Source organism: Larimichthys crocea, chromosome XVI, assembly GCF_000972845.2.
Source record: "Larimichthys crocea isolate SSNF chromosome XVI, L_crocea_2.0, whole genome shotgun sequence".
NCBI classification, from domain to species: domain Eukaryota; kingdom Metazoa; phylum Chordata; class Actinopteri; family Sciaenidae; genus Larimichthys; species Larimichthys crocea.
This window is the reverse complement of record NC_040026.1, coordinates 16,167,648-16,187,355: the sequence shown is the minus strand read 5'-3', so window position 1 is coordinate 16,187,355 and position 19,708 is coordinate 16,167,648. Positions and strand designations below refer to the sequence as shown.

At 39.2% G+C, this 19,708-nt stretch overlaps 2 protein-coding genes across 2 annotated transcripts; one reads left to right on the top strand and one right to left on the bottom strand.

The window, feature by feature from the left end:
• Positions 1 to 3,067: 3,067 nt before the first annotated feature.
• chst3b (carbohydrate (chondroitin 6) sulfotransferase 3b) lies at positions 3,068 to 9,888 on the bottom strand. The gene is made up of 3 exons (XM_010741927.3): positions 9,442 to 9,888; positions 5,519 to 5,734; positions 3,068 to 5,368 (listed from the first exon to the last, which is right to left on the bottom strand). Exons 2-3 carry the CDS (start codon positions 5,596 to 5,598, stop codon positions 4,141 to 4,143), a joined length of 1,308 nt encoding a protein of 435 aa, XP_010740229.2. The 5' UTR covers positions 5,599 to 5,734; positions 9,442 to 9,888; the 3' UTR covers positions 3,068 to 4,140.
• Positions 9,889 to 10,963: 1,075 nt separating this feature from the next.
• On the top strand, positions 10,964 to 16,935 carry ghitm (growth hormone inducible transmembrane protein). The gene is made up of 9 exons (XM_027289751.1): positions 10,964 to 11,071; positions 11,458 to 11,618; positions 12,693 to 12,795; positions 12,960 to 13,071; positions 13,165 to 13,306; positions 13,914 to 14,022; positions 14,213 to 14,401; positions 15,896 to 16,067; positions 16,159 to 16,935. Exons 2-9 carry the CDS (start codon positions 11,487 to 11,489, stop codon positions 16,244 to 16,246), a joined length of 1,047 nt encoding a protein of 348 aa, XP_027145552.1. The 5' UTR covers positions 10,964 to 11,071; positions 11,458 to 11,486; the 3' UTR covers positions 16,247 to 16,935.
• Positions 16,936 to 19,708: the final 2,773 nt, after the last annotated feature.

Below are 19,708 nucleotides of genomic sequence, written 5' to 3'. Positions count from 1 at the left end.
TCAAAATTCAAACACAGACAGAAGACATTTTTTTTTTCTTTTTAAGAGCACAGAAAACATCTAGACTTTATTGCAAGGATGAAAATTGGTTACTGCTACGCAGTCATTACAATTATTGTTATTCTTTGTCTTTATACATTTTGGTGGCTGCGATGGTCAGACAGCTCGAGCCTCTGCCCACGCCTCGAGGGCACTTTTGCTGAATCTTTTAGAGAAAGCGGGCGTCCATTTCCGTTTCGTCGAAGCCTTTTATGGGGTGGTCAGCCACAATGGACTACTCCAAAAAAAACAAAAACAAGTTACTGTATGTGTCGCGTTACATTTAAAATGTTGCTCTATAGTTTAGTGAATCTTATCTTCAGCGCAGAGTTGCCTGATTGTTATTACAAAGGTCTTGTGTAATGCAGTTTTTGGAAACAGTTGCCAACTTCCTCGCTAAAAGATAAATGGACACATAGATAAGGATAAAACTATAACAGAGGAAGTACATAGATGGAACTCTGGTGGTTGGTTGATAAGTTTGTGCTGTTATGGTCATTTGTGTATGAGGGAAAAGCTAATTTCTACGGTTCTACGGCAAACACATCAGTGCAGCTGTGGCAAGGAGACTAAACCACATCAGATCTTTGATGTCTGTCTATGGCTGTATATGCGAAGAGAAAAAAAAATTACAGCACTCATAAATCCGCAGGTTACCGTTTCTTGCTCAAGCTCAAAATTAGAGAAATGTCTGGCTTTAATGACAGCAAGACCGCTCCATGTGACATTTGATCCCATGTCAATAAATGCCTGTGAAAAACAGGTTTTATTATTTGAAGCAGCATGATATTGTCCAAGAAGTGCTTCCGATGCAAAGTTTTCCACAGTGCTTGATGCAACTTCTGCTGATACACTGGAAAAATGCCCATATGGATTTTATGTATAGTTGGGAAATGGTCAAAGATGAGAGAAAACTCAATAATTGTGACATTTCCAATACGCTGGCTTTATGTGACAGATGAAAACTGCTTAATTTGTCTCCTCATCACTCATCAGTTTCATACAGTGAGTTTTGTGCATTGAAATTCTGCTCACTCCTTGCACAATCACTCATTATCACATGCAGCAATCTGAGTTTTATGAATTGCATTCCTTAGTGTGAGATAACTTACAGTGTATTTAGATTTATGCCTTCTCCTCAGCCATCATTATCGCCTGCATAGGCGCGAGTTTTATGCCTAGCTCTGAGAAACGTCTGAATTAACTGAATTTTGTGTCTGTTTATCACAGATCTTACAGCACGCTATCATTTGGATCCTCTGCTCAGGCTGCTTTGCATATTTCAAAACCCCTCATGGTTGATGTGGCCGGGCACCATATAACAGAGCAGGAGGGTGGGGTTACCTAAATGCCCTCATTTTGCTGCAAAGGGGGGGTGGGAAGGCTTTAATTCAGTGGAAAGTGGTTATTCTATATTTGCTCCAACCATACAGTTACTCCACCCTCCACACGTCCCACATAAAGCCACTCCAATATAAGAGTTTATGAATGCTGAATCTCTCCTTATTAGGTTTAGACTCAGACACTGCAGACCTGGGAACTTTTTTTTTATTAAAACAGAACAGCCAGCCAAAACTAACCAGATAATAATCTGTTGACATGAGTGAACAACACACTTCAAGTGCATGGGGTGGCTTTGCTTTGAAATGTGTGAGAGCTCAGATGAGTAAATACATATTAAAACAAAAAAAAATCACTTGTTGTGTAAAAGAAAATGACTGAGGCAGAAAGAGAGGCTGTACGAACGTCTTTTCTGCAAGCGGGTGGGGTCAGGTGGACGAAAATGACTTGGACCACATTATATGTAAAGTTGAAGTAATTACTAGGTTTGTAGCCTTAAATAGCCGGGCCCACAGTGGTAAACATACGGGACGTCAAGGCAGCCTCCACAGTATCCTTCCTTCTTGCCTCCTCCAAGACAAGTCAGTGTGGAGAAAGCTTAAACATTTGGTTTATGTATAACAAAAAAACAAAAAAAGGGACACTCCAAATGACACTAGAAGTTAAAAGTAAAGAGGTCTGGAAATCACTGAGTGCTTGTGCTTCACAAATAAAACTATGAAAGGAACTGTGAATGTTCTTTACAATGTTTCTTTTATAGAAGTCTTCTTTTGCACAAAGCAAAAAAACAGCTCAACAAAAGCTTATATACACGCAAATAAATGTGAACCAGCCATGAGAAGTCTTAATGGTAATGGACCAAATAACAGGAATAGCTTGGGGAGGAGCTTCCAATGTGGCTGGTCACCACATTGTACAAACTAGTTCTTTTCTAGTATAACAGAGCCTGGAACCCTGCAACAAAAGCTACCTTCAGAGAGTGGTTACGTTTGGTCATTCTGTTGGTCCAGACGGAAATGTCCCAACATATATTAGCATATATTACTATAAAGTTTGGTATGGGGCCCAAAAGATGAATCTGTCTAACTCTGGTGAGCCTTTGACTTTTATTCTCGCCTCACCATGAAGGTAACTGTAACTTAGTGACTTTGAGTTCAATGTCTTTGACAACTATTACATGAACTGCTATGTAATAACCCTAACTGTGTGTACCAGGAGTTAACCTTAACCCTGCTCACATTCATTTTCCACTCATACTGTGCCAAATTTCAATTTGCCCATCATTTTGTTTTATAACCAAACAACCTTGGAGTAACCATGGTAAATATTGTACCTGCATTATCATAAACATGTTAGCAGGCATGCTGCTCAAAGCACTACCGTGCCCGAGTGTAGCCTCAGAGCCGCTTGCATCCCTGCAGACTCTTTGCCTTGTAGTGCAGTGAAGTGCTTTACTGTGTACTGTATTTAGAGGTGTTTCTTGTATTTTCTTCCACATTTTGTAAGACATTTGTTGCTTTTTATGCTTGCTTAACCTCTTTGATCATTAAAAAACTGACAAATATGAAAGAAATGGGAAAGCTGTGTTTAAATGACAAGTTTCAGACAAGTTTCCCAAATATAGATTCAGCATTTTCATGCCAAAAGTGAGATTAATTAGTGATCATGATTGTGAAAGAAGGTTTATTGTAACAAACAATTCGCATAGAGAACAAACTGGAACATCAGCAAACAGTCTGGCAGGCCTCTTTTTATCACTAGCCAGGAGACTTGTGTAAACAGACCGAGACCTGCCGACCAAACTCAAACAATCCTGCAAACCAGCTGCAGTTGGTATGTTTGCATACAGTGGCAATGTAACATCTGTTTTTACAGAATGAGTCCTTACTGTCTGAAAGACAGCTTCAAACAACTTTAGGCCAATTACAAACATGCATGTATAGCAAGTTACAGTATACGTGTGCAAGAAAAGCACCCCTACAGAGGGGAAAAGAACCTGTGGAGCACATTCAGAGCTGAAGTCATTATGACTTTTAGCAAAGAGAAGAAATAAATAAGCATGGGACATTACTCCTTAATCTTGTGTCAAAATTACCTGGCAAAACATTGGTATTTCCTCTTTTCTTCTCAGCTTCTTCCCAGAAGCTGTGAGACTGTTGAACTCTGGAGGATCCCTGTAGCCCCTGTATCCCATGTATGTGTTGTAATGACAAATAAAACTCCTTGAATCCTTGAATCCTTTCTGCTATGCAAAGCAATTTTTGGGGGGCAATGCATGGACATTTCATTTCAAGTTTCGTTGGTGCTCAGAAGTTGCTGAACAAAAATAACTTATGGAAATTGCTGGAACAACTCATTATTGTTCCCAAACCCACAGCTATCTCCCTCTGGATTTTTCTATATCTGCTAGAGACATATATTTGGATAGACAAACCAACAATACATTTGTTAAACAGTCTGGAGTGCAAAAACAAAGATAGCTTTCTATTTTCACCATGCTATACCCATATGTACAGTTTTAATATCATTTCAAACACCTTTGCTTCAATACTTAACAGCCTTAAATGTATTTTTCAGTCAACAATACATTTTCTTCATTAAACTATTTTAAATAGTAAAAAACTTTAAATAGCACACAATCAGAAAATATATAGCTCTCAGTATCAGGATAAAAGATCCTAATAAATATCAGTCATTCCAGAGTTTTCAGTAAGGTTGGTTATTCCTGCATCAGAGTTCAGTGTTCAGGTCCATCAAAGTCTATAAAAAGTTGAACACTTTGTCCTCGATCAAACTAATAGACTTATCTGTTAGCATTTCCTCACTGCTTACAAATTTATACCCAAAAAGCTTCAACGTTGGCCCACAAACTTTCTGTACAACCTGAGCTATTTTGAAAGGTAAGTTGAACCTCCATTTCTCTACTTGTTCTGAGGAGTTTTTCTGTGTGGAGTAAACACCGCTGGCCTTCTTAGAGGCCTGGATGTTCCTCAGGATCCAGGATTTCACTTGCGGAGTGAACGGGATTCCAGTAAACCTGTACATCTCTGCGGCCTTCCTCATGGGGAACCGGGCGATGTCCTCGTACCTCACCAGCATGTAACGCTTGCGCAGCCATTGTGGCTGTTTGAGTCCAATCTCAGCAGACAACCTTATGTTGTCGCAGTTCCCTTTTAGCTTTCTCACTTCATCGTCATCAATAGGAACATCCCCATCCATAGCCCACTGCTTCCAGTTCTTGTATTTGGCTTCAAAGGCCACCATTCGTGAGGCTAGTACAGCCCGAGGATCCCGAACCAGCTGAATGAACTTTACGTCAAGGCGTGGGTCCTCAGCCAGAGGACGGAGGGTCTCCAGTTGGCGCACCCTCACTGACTTGATGGCCCTGTGCTCCTTTTGAAGGCAGGACTCAGACGCCATGGTCAGGTTCAGGGGCCCACAGCGTCTGGTCCTGCAGTGATAAGGCTCAAAGACCCCTTTGATAGTCGGACTGCAAACCGATTCCTCACATAGAGAACTACTGGACTCCCTGCGGAACAGGGCGGTGGTGATGTGGTCCACAGGGAGGGGTTCGATGAAGCTCTCCAGCAGGGAGAAGTCACACAAGAAGAGCTGCTGGAGCACATCGCGGTATGCCTTGGCTGCTACTGTGGCGTTGGTGCCACCAGTCTCCAGTGTCAACATCTTCTCCACATGCCACAACGGTTCAAACAGGTAAAACATGTTGTCGCCCTGCTGGTTGAAAAACTCGCCCACAAACGAGGAGCCCGTCCTGGTGGTAGCTAACAGAAGGATGTGTTTCCTGCCGTTCCTCACCACCCCTTGGTGCTCGCTGTAGTTCTCCAGACGCCGCTTCATCAACATGAAGGCAGTGTCCATCTTGCTGAGTGAGGTTAAGGAACCATTGTGCTTCGGCAGTGTGTGGGAGACACCACTGTGCTGTAGAGGGGTCTGGGTAGTCTGCTTTAGGGTGAGCTTATCTGACACCCTGAAAGTGTAAAGTAAATCTATTATCAGTAAACAAAAAAGAACTCACAGCCTTGTTATTTAACTTGACATTTGCAGTAATGTTGGGTTGCTCAAGGAGGTTTGTATAAGATAAACACACAAACTCCATTCATCACTGAAATGGGCTTACCTTGAGATAATGTTGTTTTCCTTCTCAATGATAACAAGTGTCACAAAAAAGACGATGGATATTGTGTATTTGATCCTCATTCTTGGACGTAGCTGTGCTTGGATATGCTTTTACAGACTGCTTCTTAATAGGTTCTGCCAATCTTGCAAGTCTCCAGTCGCCTCCTTAAAGAGCTTTCCAGTTATTTGTATTCCCTGTTGTAGGCGATGTTTCATCCTGTAAATAAAATGAACGTCAACCTGTCAGTTACACATCTTGCACATTTGATCGCGGCAGTGAGCAACTACTTCAGTCTCAATTCTTTCTGTCTAAACTCTTTAAGGTGTTTGTTTTAACTACTCATGGTAATGTGGAAGTTGACAATCCATTTTTGCGTCTGTAAAACTGCACAGTGATGCAAAGCCATTGCTCTGTTGTTCCTGCATTTGTAATATGTGCACAGCACCACTGTACTGTATTCTGACCCAGTTCAAACCCAGTTATGGAGACATTTACTCAGAGACAGAAATATCCTATCTTAAAAAGGTAAGAATAAAAAATAGCTGCATGTGTTAAACTGGAATCCGAGCCAGTTCTTCCCACGAGCAAGTCCTTGTTATCTTCAAGTGCACCAGAGCATTTCGGGAACATGCCCACCCACCATGCAAGACTGAGGGCTGGTGCACATAGAAAAACTGTGTTTATGAGTCAGTCTTTGTAGAAGTTATTTCAAGAGTCGGTCACAAAACAACTGCAATCAAAAACAATTTTGCAATTAAGCTGTAATTTCACAACTGTAAAGCTGCCTGCCTGCGTTAGAGTGATAAACCTGCCTCCCAATGATAGATAGCAGAGCAGCCTGTGGCCTGAACTGCCAGCTGCTCGTCCATGTCAACACTGGGAGGAGATCTTTTCAACAGAGGCCCTCAGTGACATGGGCTACTGGTACAGTAGACCATCTGGTGGTGGGCTAATGGCTTGCTGCTTCCTCATAATATGCCTTTTTGTTTCTAAAACACTGACTGAGACTGAGGGGGGCACATGTCCAAACACTGAGCGATATAACTGCACAGTACTGAAATTGAAGGGGAAGGCCTGCTTGTCATAGAGCCATAAATTGTAGTGCTCTGAGCCTGCAGGCCATTCAGTACTTATGCTGGTCTGTAGAGGGCATGCAGTGGGTAGTCAGATGAAGATAAAAGTGGGTTTAATTACGCCTATTTTGGAATGTCTTGTGCATTCCTGAAAGATTGATATTACTTCACTTTTAAGATAATGGCAGCTTGGCTCAGATCCCTGACTAATCTTCGGATTTCAGCATAATCCTTCCTTACCTTGTCTGCCAGTGAAAGGGTCAATAACACAGCAAGAGTAAATGAGACAGTCTCCACCCTGAGGAAATTGGCAAAGTGTCATTTTGATGTGTGCCCACAAAAATGCTGAAGTTAAGGTGCACAGTTGGTCTTTTTAAATCCCGAATCAGACGTCTGGGTTTGTGAAAACATTTGTTTATTGGATCTGTCAGGTGCTACACACAATATCCTGAGTGTGCCCGTGATTTCTTATGGATTACTGTTAAACGATTGCAGGTCTAGCCTCGGGTGGGCTGACACATTAGTGGAACTGCTGCTATTAATCAGCAGAGCCGCAAGCAACAGACCAACCTTTTCACTCACTACAGCATGGTAGTCAAGTGTTTGACACAAAACAAGAAGTACTGTGGAAGCAAAACCCTGATACATGTCCAGTTCTCACATCCTGTTGCGACTTCTGTCCTGGGCCAGGTTTGAGCACAGAAGCCAGGCTAAATGATTGCAGACTAAACACAGAATGGTTGGACACTGCCTGTGAAATTCTCTGAGAGGGAATGGGAAGTTTACAGCTCCAATAGAGAGCACTGTTGACGTGGAACAGCGTGTAATGAAAAGGTGAACAGCCTGTGTACTGAGACACGTTTTCACCGGGAGGAAAAAATCAGCTCTGTCTTGCACCACCCTGCCGCATGCCACAACCACAAAGGTCTCTTTACACAGGAGTGACTCTAAACCTCCTTTGGGCTGAGATTGCAGAACATAAACTCTCAGGTCACTCACACGTCACAGGGTCAGTAACTAAACCCCCTGGATGCTATAAGTCATGTAGAACTGGTCAGATAGTTGGCTGCACCAAAGAAAATTACTGAGTTCTTAAGCCCTCAGTGGTCGTTTAACAAATACAGACACAGTTTGTCAAAGTAAACCAACAGAAGGTCTGAGTAAATCTACAGTTATAGTGCAGCGAATTTGTTCTGCAGTTTATTTTCTACTTTGACTGTACCTGAACAAATGAAGACAAACACCAAAAATGTTTTGGCCTAATGAATAAGGCGAGTGAACGATTACCGTTGAAAAAGTAGCACTAACAGCATAGTTCTGTGGGATTGAGTACGTGTTTAAGCGGTTTTACTTCTGTCCATGTGTGATTGAAAATAAACAGAAAAAAAAACTATATGAACAATTTGTCAGGAAAATAAGTGGTCTGAGGTTTTTGTCATTTATATGGTAAATTAGATGTACCCCAATTATCTCAGCTTATTGCATCTGCTGTGTGAAATAAAGAAAGAAGAAAAAAAACCCACACACATGAGCGGACATTCTTGAATATTCACAAACCACTGAGGCATATGACACTTTTGATCATCTGCTCATAACAAAACCGCGACTGCACCATTTATCATCTCAGCTACAAATGCTTTTAATAGCTGCCTTTTATTTAATGTTAAATCTCATATGAAGACAAATTAAACACCGCCCAGCCAAACCCACTTTGTCTGAGATATTGTGTCTAAGTGTAGGGTGTAGTATTACAGATATCCACTGTAGATTCACAGAATATTCCAAGTCCAATAGCACTGCTTACATTTGTGACCAACAGATACATTTCCCTTTGGTGTCTATCTTTGTAATATTCATGTTTATTATAAGCAAGGTTCAGTGTTGGACACATTCGTACTCCATTACATGTATTAAATATCTATATTTTACATACAAAAGACATCATCAGTGTATAAACTTGGATGCATTGTTATAGATTAAATTTTTTTATTATTATTATTATTATTATTATTATTATTAGTATTAGTATTATTATTATTATCTAGTTAAATTACTGCTGGATTAGCCAAACTCATGACATCTGCCATGTTATTATAGTCATGATATATATTAAAAAATCGCAATACAAAGTTATATATACTGTGATAGAGGGTATTATTTTCTCTCTACTATGTAGTGTGTACCTTGACCACCTAACAAAGAAAAACAAGGTTGGCTGTGTTCAATCATTATCCACTATTTTGGAAAGCTTGTGGTCAGATTTGCTGTTGCCATGGTTACTGGCAGTTTGATGATCAAAATGGTGGGTGTTAAAAACTTTTTGCCAGATCCTCTTTAGGTATTAAAAACGTCAAATATCATGATGTCTCACATGAAATAATTTTAACAGTTGTTTCACTATAAACCAACATGTTTATAATCAATAGCTCATTATTTTTTTTATACATTTAAATAGACTACATTGTTATCAAAAAGAGGAAGGATGTTGTGATTTTGCTTTTGGATAATAGATGCAGTGGCAGGTTTGAAAATGAACACATGCATGTTATTACTGTAAATCCAGAGCAGTGACTATGTGAGCAACTTTACAGTTAGTTTAAGTTATTAAAAACAGGAACCACGCCAGTGTGTCACGCAGCAGTGGTTGTGGTCACTGGGGAGCATGCGCGTTTTTAAAAAGTCAAACTGGCCAAATTGAAGTCATGCTTTCTTAATAAAGAAAAGTTACTTTGCTTTTATGTAAGAGATCCACAAAAGTTTCATGGTGACTTTATGGTGTTATTAGAGTTTAACAGTCATCCTATGTGATAGTTATTTCTAAGGAACCGTTTATCAGCTGGCCATACTCACCATCATGATAAGCTCCGGTGTCTGAACGCGTCCCCCGCTTCGGTTCATCCGTGAAGTTGCTCAGCCTTCCCTCAAAGAGCGAATTAATTCCATCACTTCCCAAAGACCACTTCACTCGTGTGACAAAAAACTGTCCAACCCAAAAGGAGTAGCTGCACCGCTTTTAGTAAGTAAAACCTGTGGATCAGATGGACTCATGTTTGGGGGAGGCTGTAAGTCAGGCTGCCCGGTGAACTAACTCACTGAATGAAAAGTCTGTGCAACAGTTGGGACTCAGTGAATCACATGGGGGGTGGAAGTTTGGTCCAAAGGAGCGGAGCTTCAGGCAGGAGGCGCACTGCCGCCACCCCTCACAGACCCTCTGATTCATGTCTGTAATGACAGAAAGCAAACAAACTTTATACACACAAACCACATGAGAAACAATGTTAGGTAAACAACAAGGTGTTGGCCCGATGTGCTGTGTGTTATTTAAGCCTGTATTATGTTTTTATGTTGTTATTGATAGTGTTATAGCATTAGAAGAAGCAAGCACTCCCCCTAGTGGAAAACACACAATGTGCGTCTGTTTTTACTGAAGGTGGATAGAAAAGGATGATTAGATTCTAACGTGATTTTTGTCCAAAGAAGCAATGCACTAACTACATTTAATAGAGAAATATACGTGTACTAACCAACTACATTTAGCTAAGATAAAGATTTAAGATTTTGCATATATAACATGTATATGATTATATTTTTTGTATTTTTTATAGCTCTACTTTGAGTTACAGTTCCAACATTACCATAATAAACACACACACAAAAAAACAAACATATTATTGCTTCAGTAATAATAAAACAATAGTATTGTGTAATGAAATAACACTCAGTGTGTACTTTTACTTTTGAGATCTTTTGCCAATAAAACATCTGCTATATGTTTAAACATCAAATTATTATTATTATTATTATTATTGCACCATGACTTCTGACTGTTTACAGGTTTCACTGTAATAACCAAAATCTAATAGTAATACACAACAATACTACTACTACTACACAAATAATAATAATAATAATAACATTTATTTCAAGCAGAGGTCACTTCACAATGAAGCAATAAGATGAGAAAAGTATTAAAAAATAGCAGTCACATATGTTTCTGATCCATTGCATTGTCCTATTTTACTTTAATATTTGATATACTTTTAGTTTTTTTTGTTTGTTTCTGTTATTTGCTGTCTACTTTTATTTATTGTGAGGTGTCCTTGGGTGACAGAAAGGCGCCTATTAAATAAAATGTATTATTATTATTATTATATTATTATTATTATTATTATTATTATTATTGTTCTTATATAAATAAATACTATAATAAAAGCAATAAAGAAAAGTGTTCAACATCGCTGTTATTATTACTAATATTGTTATTTTTGTTGTTATTAATGTTACTATTAGATTTTGTGATGATTGTTGTCTTTCTTCAACGGACTACAGTCTTGAATCACATAAAACTACAATTCCCATCACACCTGTCGCGCGATGATGACGCGCCGATGGAGAATTTTCACGAAGGTTGCAAAACAGTTGCGTCAGAAAGTTGCGCACTTGTTTCTGGAAAGGTGAACGACGTCCGCAGCCTGTCTCGGTATGAAACGATGATTTATATCTGAACTTACACGCACACAGCAGAGAGGTCATTGTTAGTGGATATATTTTATGGACTGGGGGAGTTTAAACATCGTATCAGCTTCAGACTTTAAGACTTTATGGACGTGAACGTCACGCAGCTAGCCGTGGCGGCTAACGTCAGCTAGCTGGTTAATCATGTGTGATATAAAGTTTGTTTATCTTTAATTAGTCTGTGTTTTTGTGGCTATGCTGTAACTTTACTGGCTTTGTGGCTCTCTTAGTGTATACAGGATTTGTACAAATGTCTTCAAGGTTATAAACGTGCTTTAATGCATAGATTTGATCAGAGTTAATCAGGATTGATTATATAATAACACATGTCGCTCTCTGCTCCTCTGTCAGACTAATACAGGGTAACACACATCGTGACCATGTTGGTGGCCAGGCTGACATGCCTGAGGAGTCTTCCTCTCGCCGGGCTCCGTCCGGTGCTGTCGCAGGGCTCCACAGCCCTGAGATCACCCGCCCTGAAGGCCTGTCCGCCCCTGCTCAGGCCCCAGCAGGTACCGTAAGACTAACAGACAGACAGACAGACTAACACCCAGCAGACAGACAGACAGACAGACAGACAGACTAACACCCAACAGACAGACTGACAGGCGTTTCTCTAAAGCTTCCTAAAGCTGCACGCCTCCCTTTCTGTGCGCACGCACTGAAATATATCTTGCAGTTATTATTTATATCACGGTCACTTACTTTTGTAATATTATTTATATTATGGACACTTTACATTACAATACTCTTTTTATATATCACGCCACCTTTATCCTCAGCACTTGTCTGTTTTGAAGGTTGTTAGTTTTTTGTGTTTGTTGTGTAGGTTATAGATATTTCTGTCTGTTTAATGTGTTTTTTTTTTTTTGTCTTTTCTGCTTTTTTCTAATTCTGTAGTATATGCTACACTTTCCTCTGCTGCTGTAAACAAGTAAATTTCCCCGTGGTGGGATGAATAAAGCATATCTAATCTAATCTAATATAATCTAGATTTGACTATGTTAGAAAAGAAAATGTACTGATTGTTGGTCACAGCAGTAGATATTAAAATACACATAAGATTACGTCTGAAAGTGTGCACTGAATGTACAGACACCCAGATCACCCAAAACATTGTATATGATACAACAAGCTTCAAATCCCTGTGTGTTTCCTGGACAAGATCTGTTTTTGATGTGTCATGCGTGATTTTATATATGTGTGTGTCTTTTGTTGATGAATGCATGAAACAACTGCACTTGAACAGTCCACAGATTTTACCAGCTGCCTCTACCGGAGCTGTGGGTATGAGTAAAATAAGAAAAACTAGGAGGTAGAGTGACCTGTATTGTAGGAAACCACAGCCTGACCTTCAGGATGAATGGCAGAGATGTTGATGGCAATGCAGAGGTGGTTTTAAACATTAAAAAGATTAATCAATGATCACATTAAAACACCTTTTTGTGTTAGCTGAAGCGTCACTGAAGAAGATTGCAAACAAAACACACGATCATTTAATTTAAGTTTTAATAAAAATTTATCTACGTAGGTGAATTGACAGTTGTCCTGATGCATGTTGCTCAATCTCTGATTTCTCTCACCAGGGTTTTTCCTCCAAAGTCAGATTTGGTTTCCGTCGTGGGAAGACAACCAGAGACCAGCTCAAAGAAGCAGCTTTTGAGCCAGCAACAGATACCGCCATTAAAAGTAATCACTATTACATGCTAATTAAATGTGGTGTTACGATGTTACATAACTTAAGATTTATACTATCTGCTCTCTTAAGTAAGCCGCAGGTTAAAGCATTTTTACATAGTGAGATGGAAAACCATTTAAACTGCGTCTAAAGTAATTATCATTGTGTTTCACAGTTGACAGCATGGGAAGGATCTTTCTGGCCGGAGGTGCAGCAGTCGGCCTTGGAGCTCTGTGCTACTATGGACTCGGCATGTCCAATGAAATCGGTGCCATTGAGAAAGCAGTGTGAGTAACAGAGTTTGAAACCAGCAGCTCTTTCATTTAGTTTGTTACATTTTAAGAACGACATATTCAGCTTGCTCGTCCCTCTCTCTGCAGGATCTGGCCTCAGTATGTGAAGGACAGGATCCACTCCACCTACCTGTACTTTGCAGGCAGTGTTGGAATGACAGCTTTGTCGGCTGTAGCAGTGAGCAGGACCCCAGTACTTATGGGAATGATGATGAGAGGATCCTGGCTGGTAAGCTTTATAACTCAAGTGGACCAAGCGGTGTGAGATTTTAGGTCCTCATTGCATCGTGACATTTATTTTTAAACTGAAGTCTAATACATCATGGAGCTGGTTTAGTAGTATCTGATATTTTCACTAGTGAACGAGACGTGCTTGACACTTTTAGGTGTGTTTACAGCTTACTAATACAGAGTTCAGGTGTGACTACACCCCCCAGAGAGGTTTGTGTGATGGGACTCTCAATATTTTTAGGCTATGCCACGATATACAATATATATCTCACTATACACATTTTCTCCAGATAACATAGTGTAAATTCTCATGCAAGCATATGCTGATTTTACAGGATATGATGTGGAAAAATAACAATGACGCCTAACGTTTCCACTCTCTGGAAGTCAGTCAGTCTGTTTGTTCAACAGTTGTTTGTTAAACTGCTGATTAAATGCCTTTTGGATCCGAATTGCTATTTTTATTTACAAATCCCATTGTTTGTGGTGCTGGTGATTTTCCTTTGGTGCTGGCTTAAATCCCCTGTGGAGCGCAGAGAATTCCTTAATGCAGGAAAAAAAAAAAACCCTGCTAATACGAACGTCTGATGTTTCTTCTGACCCAGGCTATTGGAGCAACTTTTGCAGCTATGATTGGTGCCGGCATGCTGGTCAGGTCCATTTCATACGAGCACAGTCCAGTGCCCAAACACCTCGCTTGGATGCTCCATGCAGGTTTGTAAGACTGTTCCTGATGGAAAGTTATTATTCTGTGTCTCTGCTGTTTTTATTTCTGTCATGTAGTTACTTCAGTTGAACACAAGAGGGCAGTCCTACAAAGGCTCAGAGAGTAACAGCACCTCCTCTAGACTTGTTTGTTTTGAATGTGGTCTTCACTTGTGTCGTTACTTTATTCATTGATCAGGTGTGATGGGTGCTGTCATCGCTCCCCTCACTCTCCTGGGAGGACCTCTGATGATGAGGGCTGCCTGGTACACAGCAGGCATCGTGGGAGGTCTGTCCACCGTGGCCATGTGTGCCCCAAGTGAGAAGTTCCTTAACATGGGCGGGCCCTTGGCTGTCGGCTTTGGAGTGGTCTTCGCGTCCTCCATCGGTTAGTATAATGCAGTTTCACCTCATAAACCCTGTCTCAGCCGCACTGCAGACAGTACTGGCGTCTTGCTTCAGTTATAAATGAGATAAATGAGCCAGAATATGATTGAGAAAAGGCCGGTTTCAGCAATAGATCCACGAGGACGAAGGCTCATCAGACACCATATGCACAGCATATGCTGTGAGACAAGATGTAACACCTCTGGAAAGTTAGACAGTCTTTACCCGTCACCTCAACGGTTGCACGGAAAACAGCAGAAATACGCCATTACAAAGTCATCTTTTGCCCTCTGCATCAGCACACTTGCTTCCTTCAGTGGTTTTATTGAAATCTCTATATAAATTTGAAGTGTTTCATTTGCACCGCTGTGCTGCTGTGTTTGCACCCGATGATGCTAAAAATATGGAAGTACAATCATCTTTTAGCAAAATGGAAGTTAAATGACACGCTCTGTACTCTGAGTACAAATTCCACAGAATCCTTAATTAAATATTGCAGCTAAGTATTCAGTGTCGAGTATGAGGTGTTTTTACCATTATTATGTCCCTGTGATGCCACATAACAAGTGTCACTGCTTCAGATAAAAATCCATTCAGTTGATGTATGCAAATTCATTAGACTGACATCACACAATAGAAAGTCCGTGTCCTATAATATATTTGCGTGAACTGCTGAAATTAACTGGTATAAAATGATATATAGCTCAATCTTATAATGTTGATGTTACACATATTGTAATACAGGCATTTTCTTCTACAGATGAATGTTATATTTATATTAAAAATCAGGGGAAGTATTAAATGCAATGGGAAATGAACTGTGTGAAGGTGTAAAGGCTTTTTCAGTTGAACTTTCCCATGTCTGTCCGTCAGATAGTGTATCGACGCTTTCCGTCTCTATACACAGTTTAATTTACTTTGCCATAACGCGATAATCTGAATGCTGTACTTGGCCATCTGCACACTCACATGAGAAAAAAAAACAATTGTGACTTGATACCATTTCTGTGATGGCTTAATTTCTAAACATAATAGAAGTATGTTAGTAAGTTTACATTTTATTGCTGTTACATAAATTCAAATGGTTTATAATTCACATGTTCATACACATGAATGTTTGTTAGTAAATTAGTTACCAGGATTAAGCGTTGTGCCAGGCAGCTCAACATCTTGAGTTTTTATAGAAACTGTAGAAAAATAGCTAATTGTAACGGTTCCTACTATTACATTATAAGTAATTAATAAGTATTTATAACTTGTACAAACACATTGCAGTTCATAAAAATAATAATAACAAAAAAGGCTGCAGTATCATGATAATACCCGGAACCATGATACTTTGTCTGGTATAGTATCGTGGTTACTAATTTTGGTATCGTCTCAACTCTCATTCTAATTAGATAATTAGCTAATAATTATTTAGGACTGTATGCTTATGCCATGAATCCACCACTGTACTTGTCAGTCTCACAGTGAACCTTCTTGTCTTCCTCAGGATCAATGTTCCTGCCGCCCACCTCAGCTTTCGGAGCAGGCCTGTACTCTGTGGCCATCTACGGAGGTCTGGTCCTGTTCAGCATGTTCCTCCTTTACGATACACAGAAGGTCGTCAAGAGGGCCGAGACACATCCACTCTACGGTGTACAGAAATATGACCCCATTAATGCGTAAGTTACCCCAGGAAATATTGACTGTGACTACAGACTGTTATGTACTTCATCAAGGTATCAATATCATATTCTTTTTTTAATCTTCCAGGTGCATGGGGATTTACATGGACACCCTGAACATCTTCATGAGACTGGTGATGATTCTGTCTAACGGCGGCAGTGGCAGGAGGAAGTAAACAGCAGCATTTTGACTTTAGCTTTAACGTTACCTTCCACAGAGCTGAACAAAACCATGTTTTATTACTAGCAGCACATGCCAGGTGTTAAATCTTAGTGACAACTCTCATCTAGCTGGTGAATAAACATGAACGCTTTGTAAGTGTGCGAAGGCGAGGATTGCACAGACATATGGAGAGCTCTTGCGTTGATTGTGGAAGTATCTGGTTGATCCTGGGGGGATACAGATGAGTTAAATCTGTCAACATCATTTCCTCTGTCTCAGATGTACTTTGTTTTTTTCGTGTTTTGTATTTATTTCCACTCGGCAGTGTTTCTGTTTCTAATAAGAATTCTGAGAATATCTGGTATATGCAACAGAAATGGCACTTATGTCCGTCACAGACTGGTCTAAACTCACAGTACAATAAATGCACTTGCTCTAGTATACACTGATATTGCACTTCAGTGATGGGTTAAAGAGGTTCATACATAAGTTCAGTAATTTAAATCTTATTAGAATCACTCAATAAACAAATCAAAAGTTGTTTGTTTTTTTGTCAGATGGTGCTGTTGTGTTCTGTTTTGAATCCTAAAATCCAGCAGAGGATGAGCTGACGTGATGATTCCTGGCGCTTTTTTTCCACAGAAGACATTTTGACATGTCACAGAAGGAAAAGCCCTGGTATTAAATAAATAATACAATTTAGCTGCTTCGGTTTCAAGCTCCTGATATTGTGCGTGGAGGGTAACTGTCATGGCTTACACGGACACTGACAGTGAAACGTTGTCAATGTTATTTGTAACAAGCTTTTGCTACTATGACAGGTCAGAAATACACATTATTAAAATATAAAAAGTGTATGTGATTTTTGTCTATAGGGTCCATAGTAATATAATAATATACATATTAATAAATCATGTTATAGTCCTGTGGTCTAATAAGTTTTTTCAGAAGTTTTAGTTCTCGTAATTTCTTATTAAATTGATTAATAAACTTTTTCCAATCAGTTAATTATCTTCTCAGAAAGCCACACGATGAACGTTTATTATTTAATATAATAAAGATTTAATATTCCTAAATTTGCTTTGACCCTAGTTAAATATTTAATATAGAGCATTTCTACTTGAATGCTGGCATTTGTAGTATGATCGTGTTTGGCAAACAATGTTTGGAAAGTATGGACTGTTCCAGGAATGGGATAATCCATCAATCTGTTAAAAAACATTTTATGGTAATAAAATATTTTAGGGGCATCTTATAATAAATGTTTTAGCTAGACTTTATATTAACATTACAAATAAGTTTAGGTATCACCGACACACTAAGATAAAGTGTGAGCAGAGTCTAAAAATCAGTGTTGTTGTACATTTTTCATCCATAACCCTTTACTGCTGCCACTAAATAAGTCAAAACTTAGCAGCTCTGACCAGAATATGAGGGGCCAGCTGGGGTCCACCTTGTATTTGCCTATAAACAGTCAGTGTGTAGCAGCAGATGACAAAGGCTTAGCATAGTAATCCTCTTGTCCACCATCTGGCTGCTCCTCTAAAATTAAACCTCCAAACCAGGGCACTTGCAACAGATGCTAACATCTGTAAATATACAGGTGCTTCATTAAAAAGCGCGTACACGTGGCACACGCAGCTGCCAGGAGGTGTTTCAATCTCTCAGATCATGTTCACGATAAGGTCACGTATGATCCATATGTACCGTGTATTGTAAAAGCCTGCAGATGGGAGGGATAAAAAGGGCAATGATGGAAGAGATCGGAGGAAGCTTCAGCATGTGGAGATCTGGCTTTACTGGGGATAAAAGTTGCTCCCTGTCAGTCGTTTTCAAATTGATGAGCAATATTTGGTCTGGTTCCCAGGTTTTACTGCTGAACATAGGCCTGACGTCAAGTGTGAGAGCCAATGAATCCATGCATGCTGTGTTAGTATGGTTTTACCTTCAGCACTTACAATACCTCAGACCTGTCAAGCTCTTGCATCATGACACAGAGAGAGTTTTGTTTTCATATCAGCATAAACCTTTAACTGTGTCATTTTTTCACAGACCCTAATTGACTAAAATATGTTTAAAATGTTAACATGGTTAACTATTTACATATGTACCTATTTAATTATTTACAAAATAAAAACTATTTACATATGTACCTATTTAATTATTTACAAAATAAAAAAAATTAATCATCAGCAACTTTGTTTTTAAGTACAGTTTACCACACAAACTAAAAGGTTGATATTATAAAGATCTGCTAGCATGGCTGTAGTCTCTTAGTCTTGTTCGTCTATGTGTACGTGTTTTAAAGTACAGTTTTGAGGTATTTGTACTCTTTTTGAGTATTTCTTACTTTAGTTTTGAGGTATTTGTACTCTTTTTGAGTATTTCTTACTTTATTTTTGTATTTTATATTTTATAAAACTCCAGTGCTTTTTGTTCTGCTACCTTTATATGAAAGCTACGGTTCAGATTTTCTCAGATCAGCTTCTAAAATATGATATCTTAATATGAATTTAAGCATTCCATCATGACCACCTACAGCTTTAACAAAATATATAAATACAACACTAATAGATAGCATCCTGCTTAATATGTGATTATACTTTCAATAAATAAGTCTCTTTTGTAAAACACTTTGAATACATTTATGTTATGCCTTAAATCCCAGACATTCAGAATCATTCATTCTTGTGTCTGGACAATAGTTGTCTATAAACACTGAGCAGTCCTTGGTTTCTGTGTTTATTTTAGAGCAGTTCTGTGTTTATAACAGAGCAGATTTATCATTGGCTGCCAACCAGATGTATGAGCGTGTCACTGAACGTCAGACGCTATTTTTATACCTGTGAACAACAAGAAGTGCACAAGTCCTTGCACCTCTTAATGGAGTAAGTCCATACACCTCAACACACTTCCCTAAGAAACTCGCATGACACCTGCATATTAGAGGATCTGATTTTCATACATTTTTAAAAAGGTGCAAAACTCTCCACTCTCCAGAAGCTGAACTGGGTGTTTAAAATTAAAAGTGTGACGATTCGGGCTCTTCACGTCACCAGATACGTGCAAGGTTGTGAGAACTAAACGTCATACTCGGTTTTACACTTGTAGCCTTCAGAGGGTATCACATTTTCATCAGATCAACTTGTTATTTTTGGGTTTGTATCACTCTGAATTTGAGAGCAACACTTTTGTTTTTAAGTTGCCAAAAGCTGTAAGTTATTCATACCAAGAGAATTTCTAACAATTTTATAGTGCTTAGTGGCAAACATCTTCTGTAACGCACATTAGAGCTTGACAACTTTAAGTAAACTATGCAAAACTGACTATTTGTACAAGCCATGTTTTTTTTCTTTTGTGTGTGTCTTCAGACAGCGATTGACAGGTCACTGGGTTTCCCAGGGAAAGTGGACTGCAAAGAAAGCCTCTTTGCATTAAGGGCATCACAGATCTACAAGTCCAGCTGATGCTTGTG

What these genes read in the sequence shown, in the direction of transcription:
- chst3b (XM_010741927.3), bottom strand. Translation starts at nt 5,598, where the DNA reads ATGAGGATCAAATACACAATATCCATCGTCTTTTTTGTGACACTTGTT. An exon ending in GAAAACAACATTATCTCAAG is followed by an intron (nt 5,369 to 5,518) that starts GTAAGCCCATTT and finishes TTACACTTTCAG; the next exon opens with GGTGTCAGATAAGCTCACCC.
- ghitm (XM_027289751.1), top strand. Translation starts at nt 11,487, where the DNA reads ATGTTGGTGGCCAGGCTGACATGCCTGAGGAGTCTTCCTCTCGCCGGG. An exon ending in GGTGCCATTGAGAAAGCAGT is followed by an intron (nt 13,072 to 13,164) that starts GTGAGTAACAGA and finishes CTCTCTCTGCAG; the next exon opens with GATCTGGCCTCAGTATGTGA. An exon ending in AAATATGACCCCATTAATGC is followed by an intron (nt 16,068 to 16,158) that starts GTAAGTTACCCC and finishes TTAATCTTCCAG; the next exon opens with GTGCATGGGGATTTACATGG.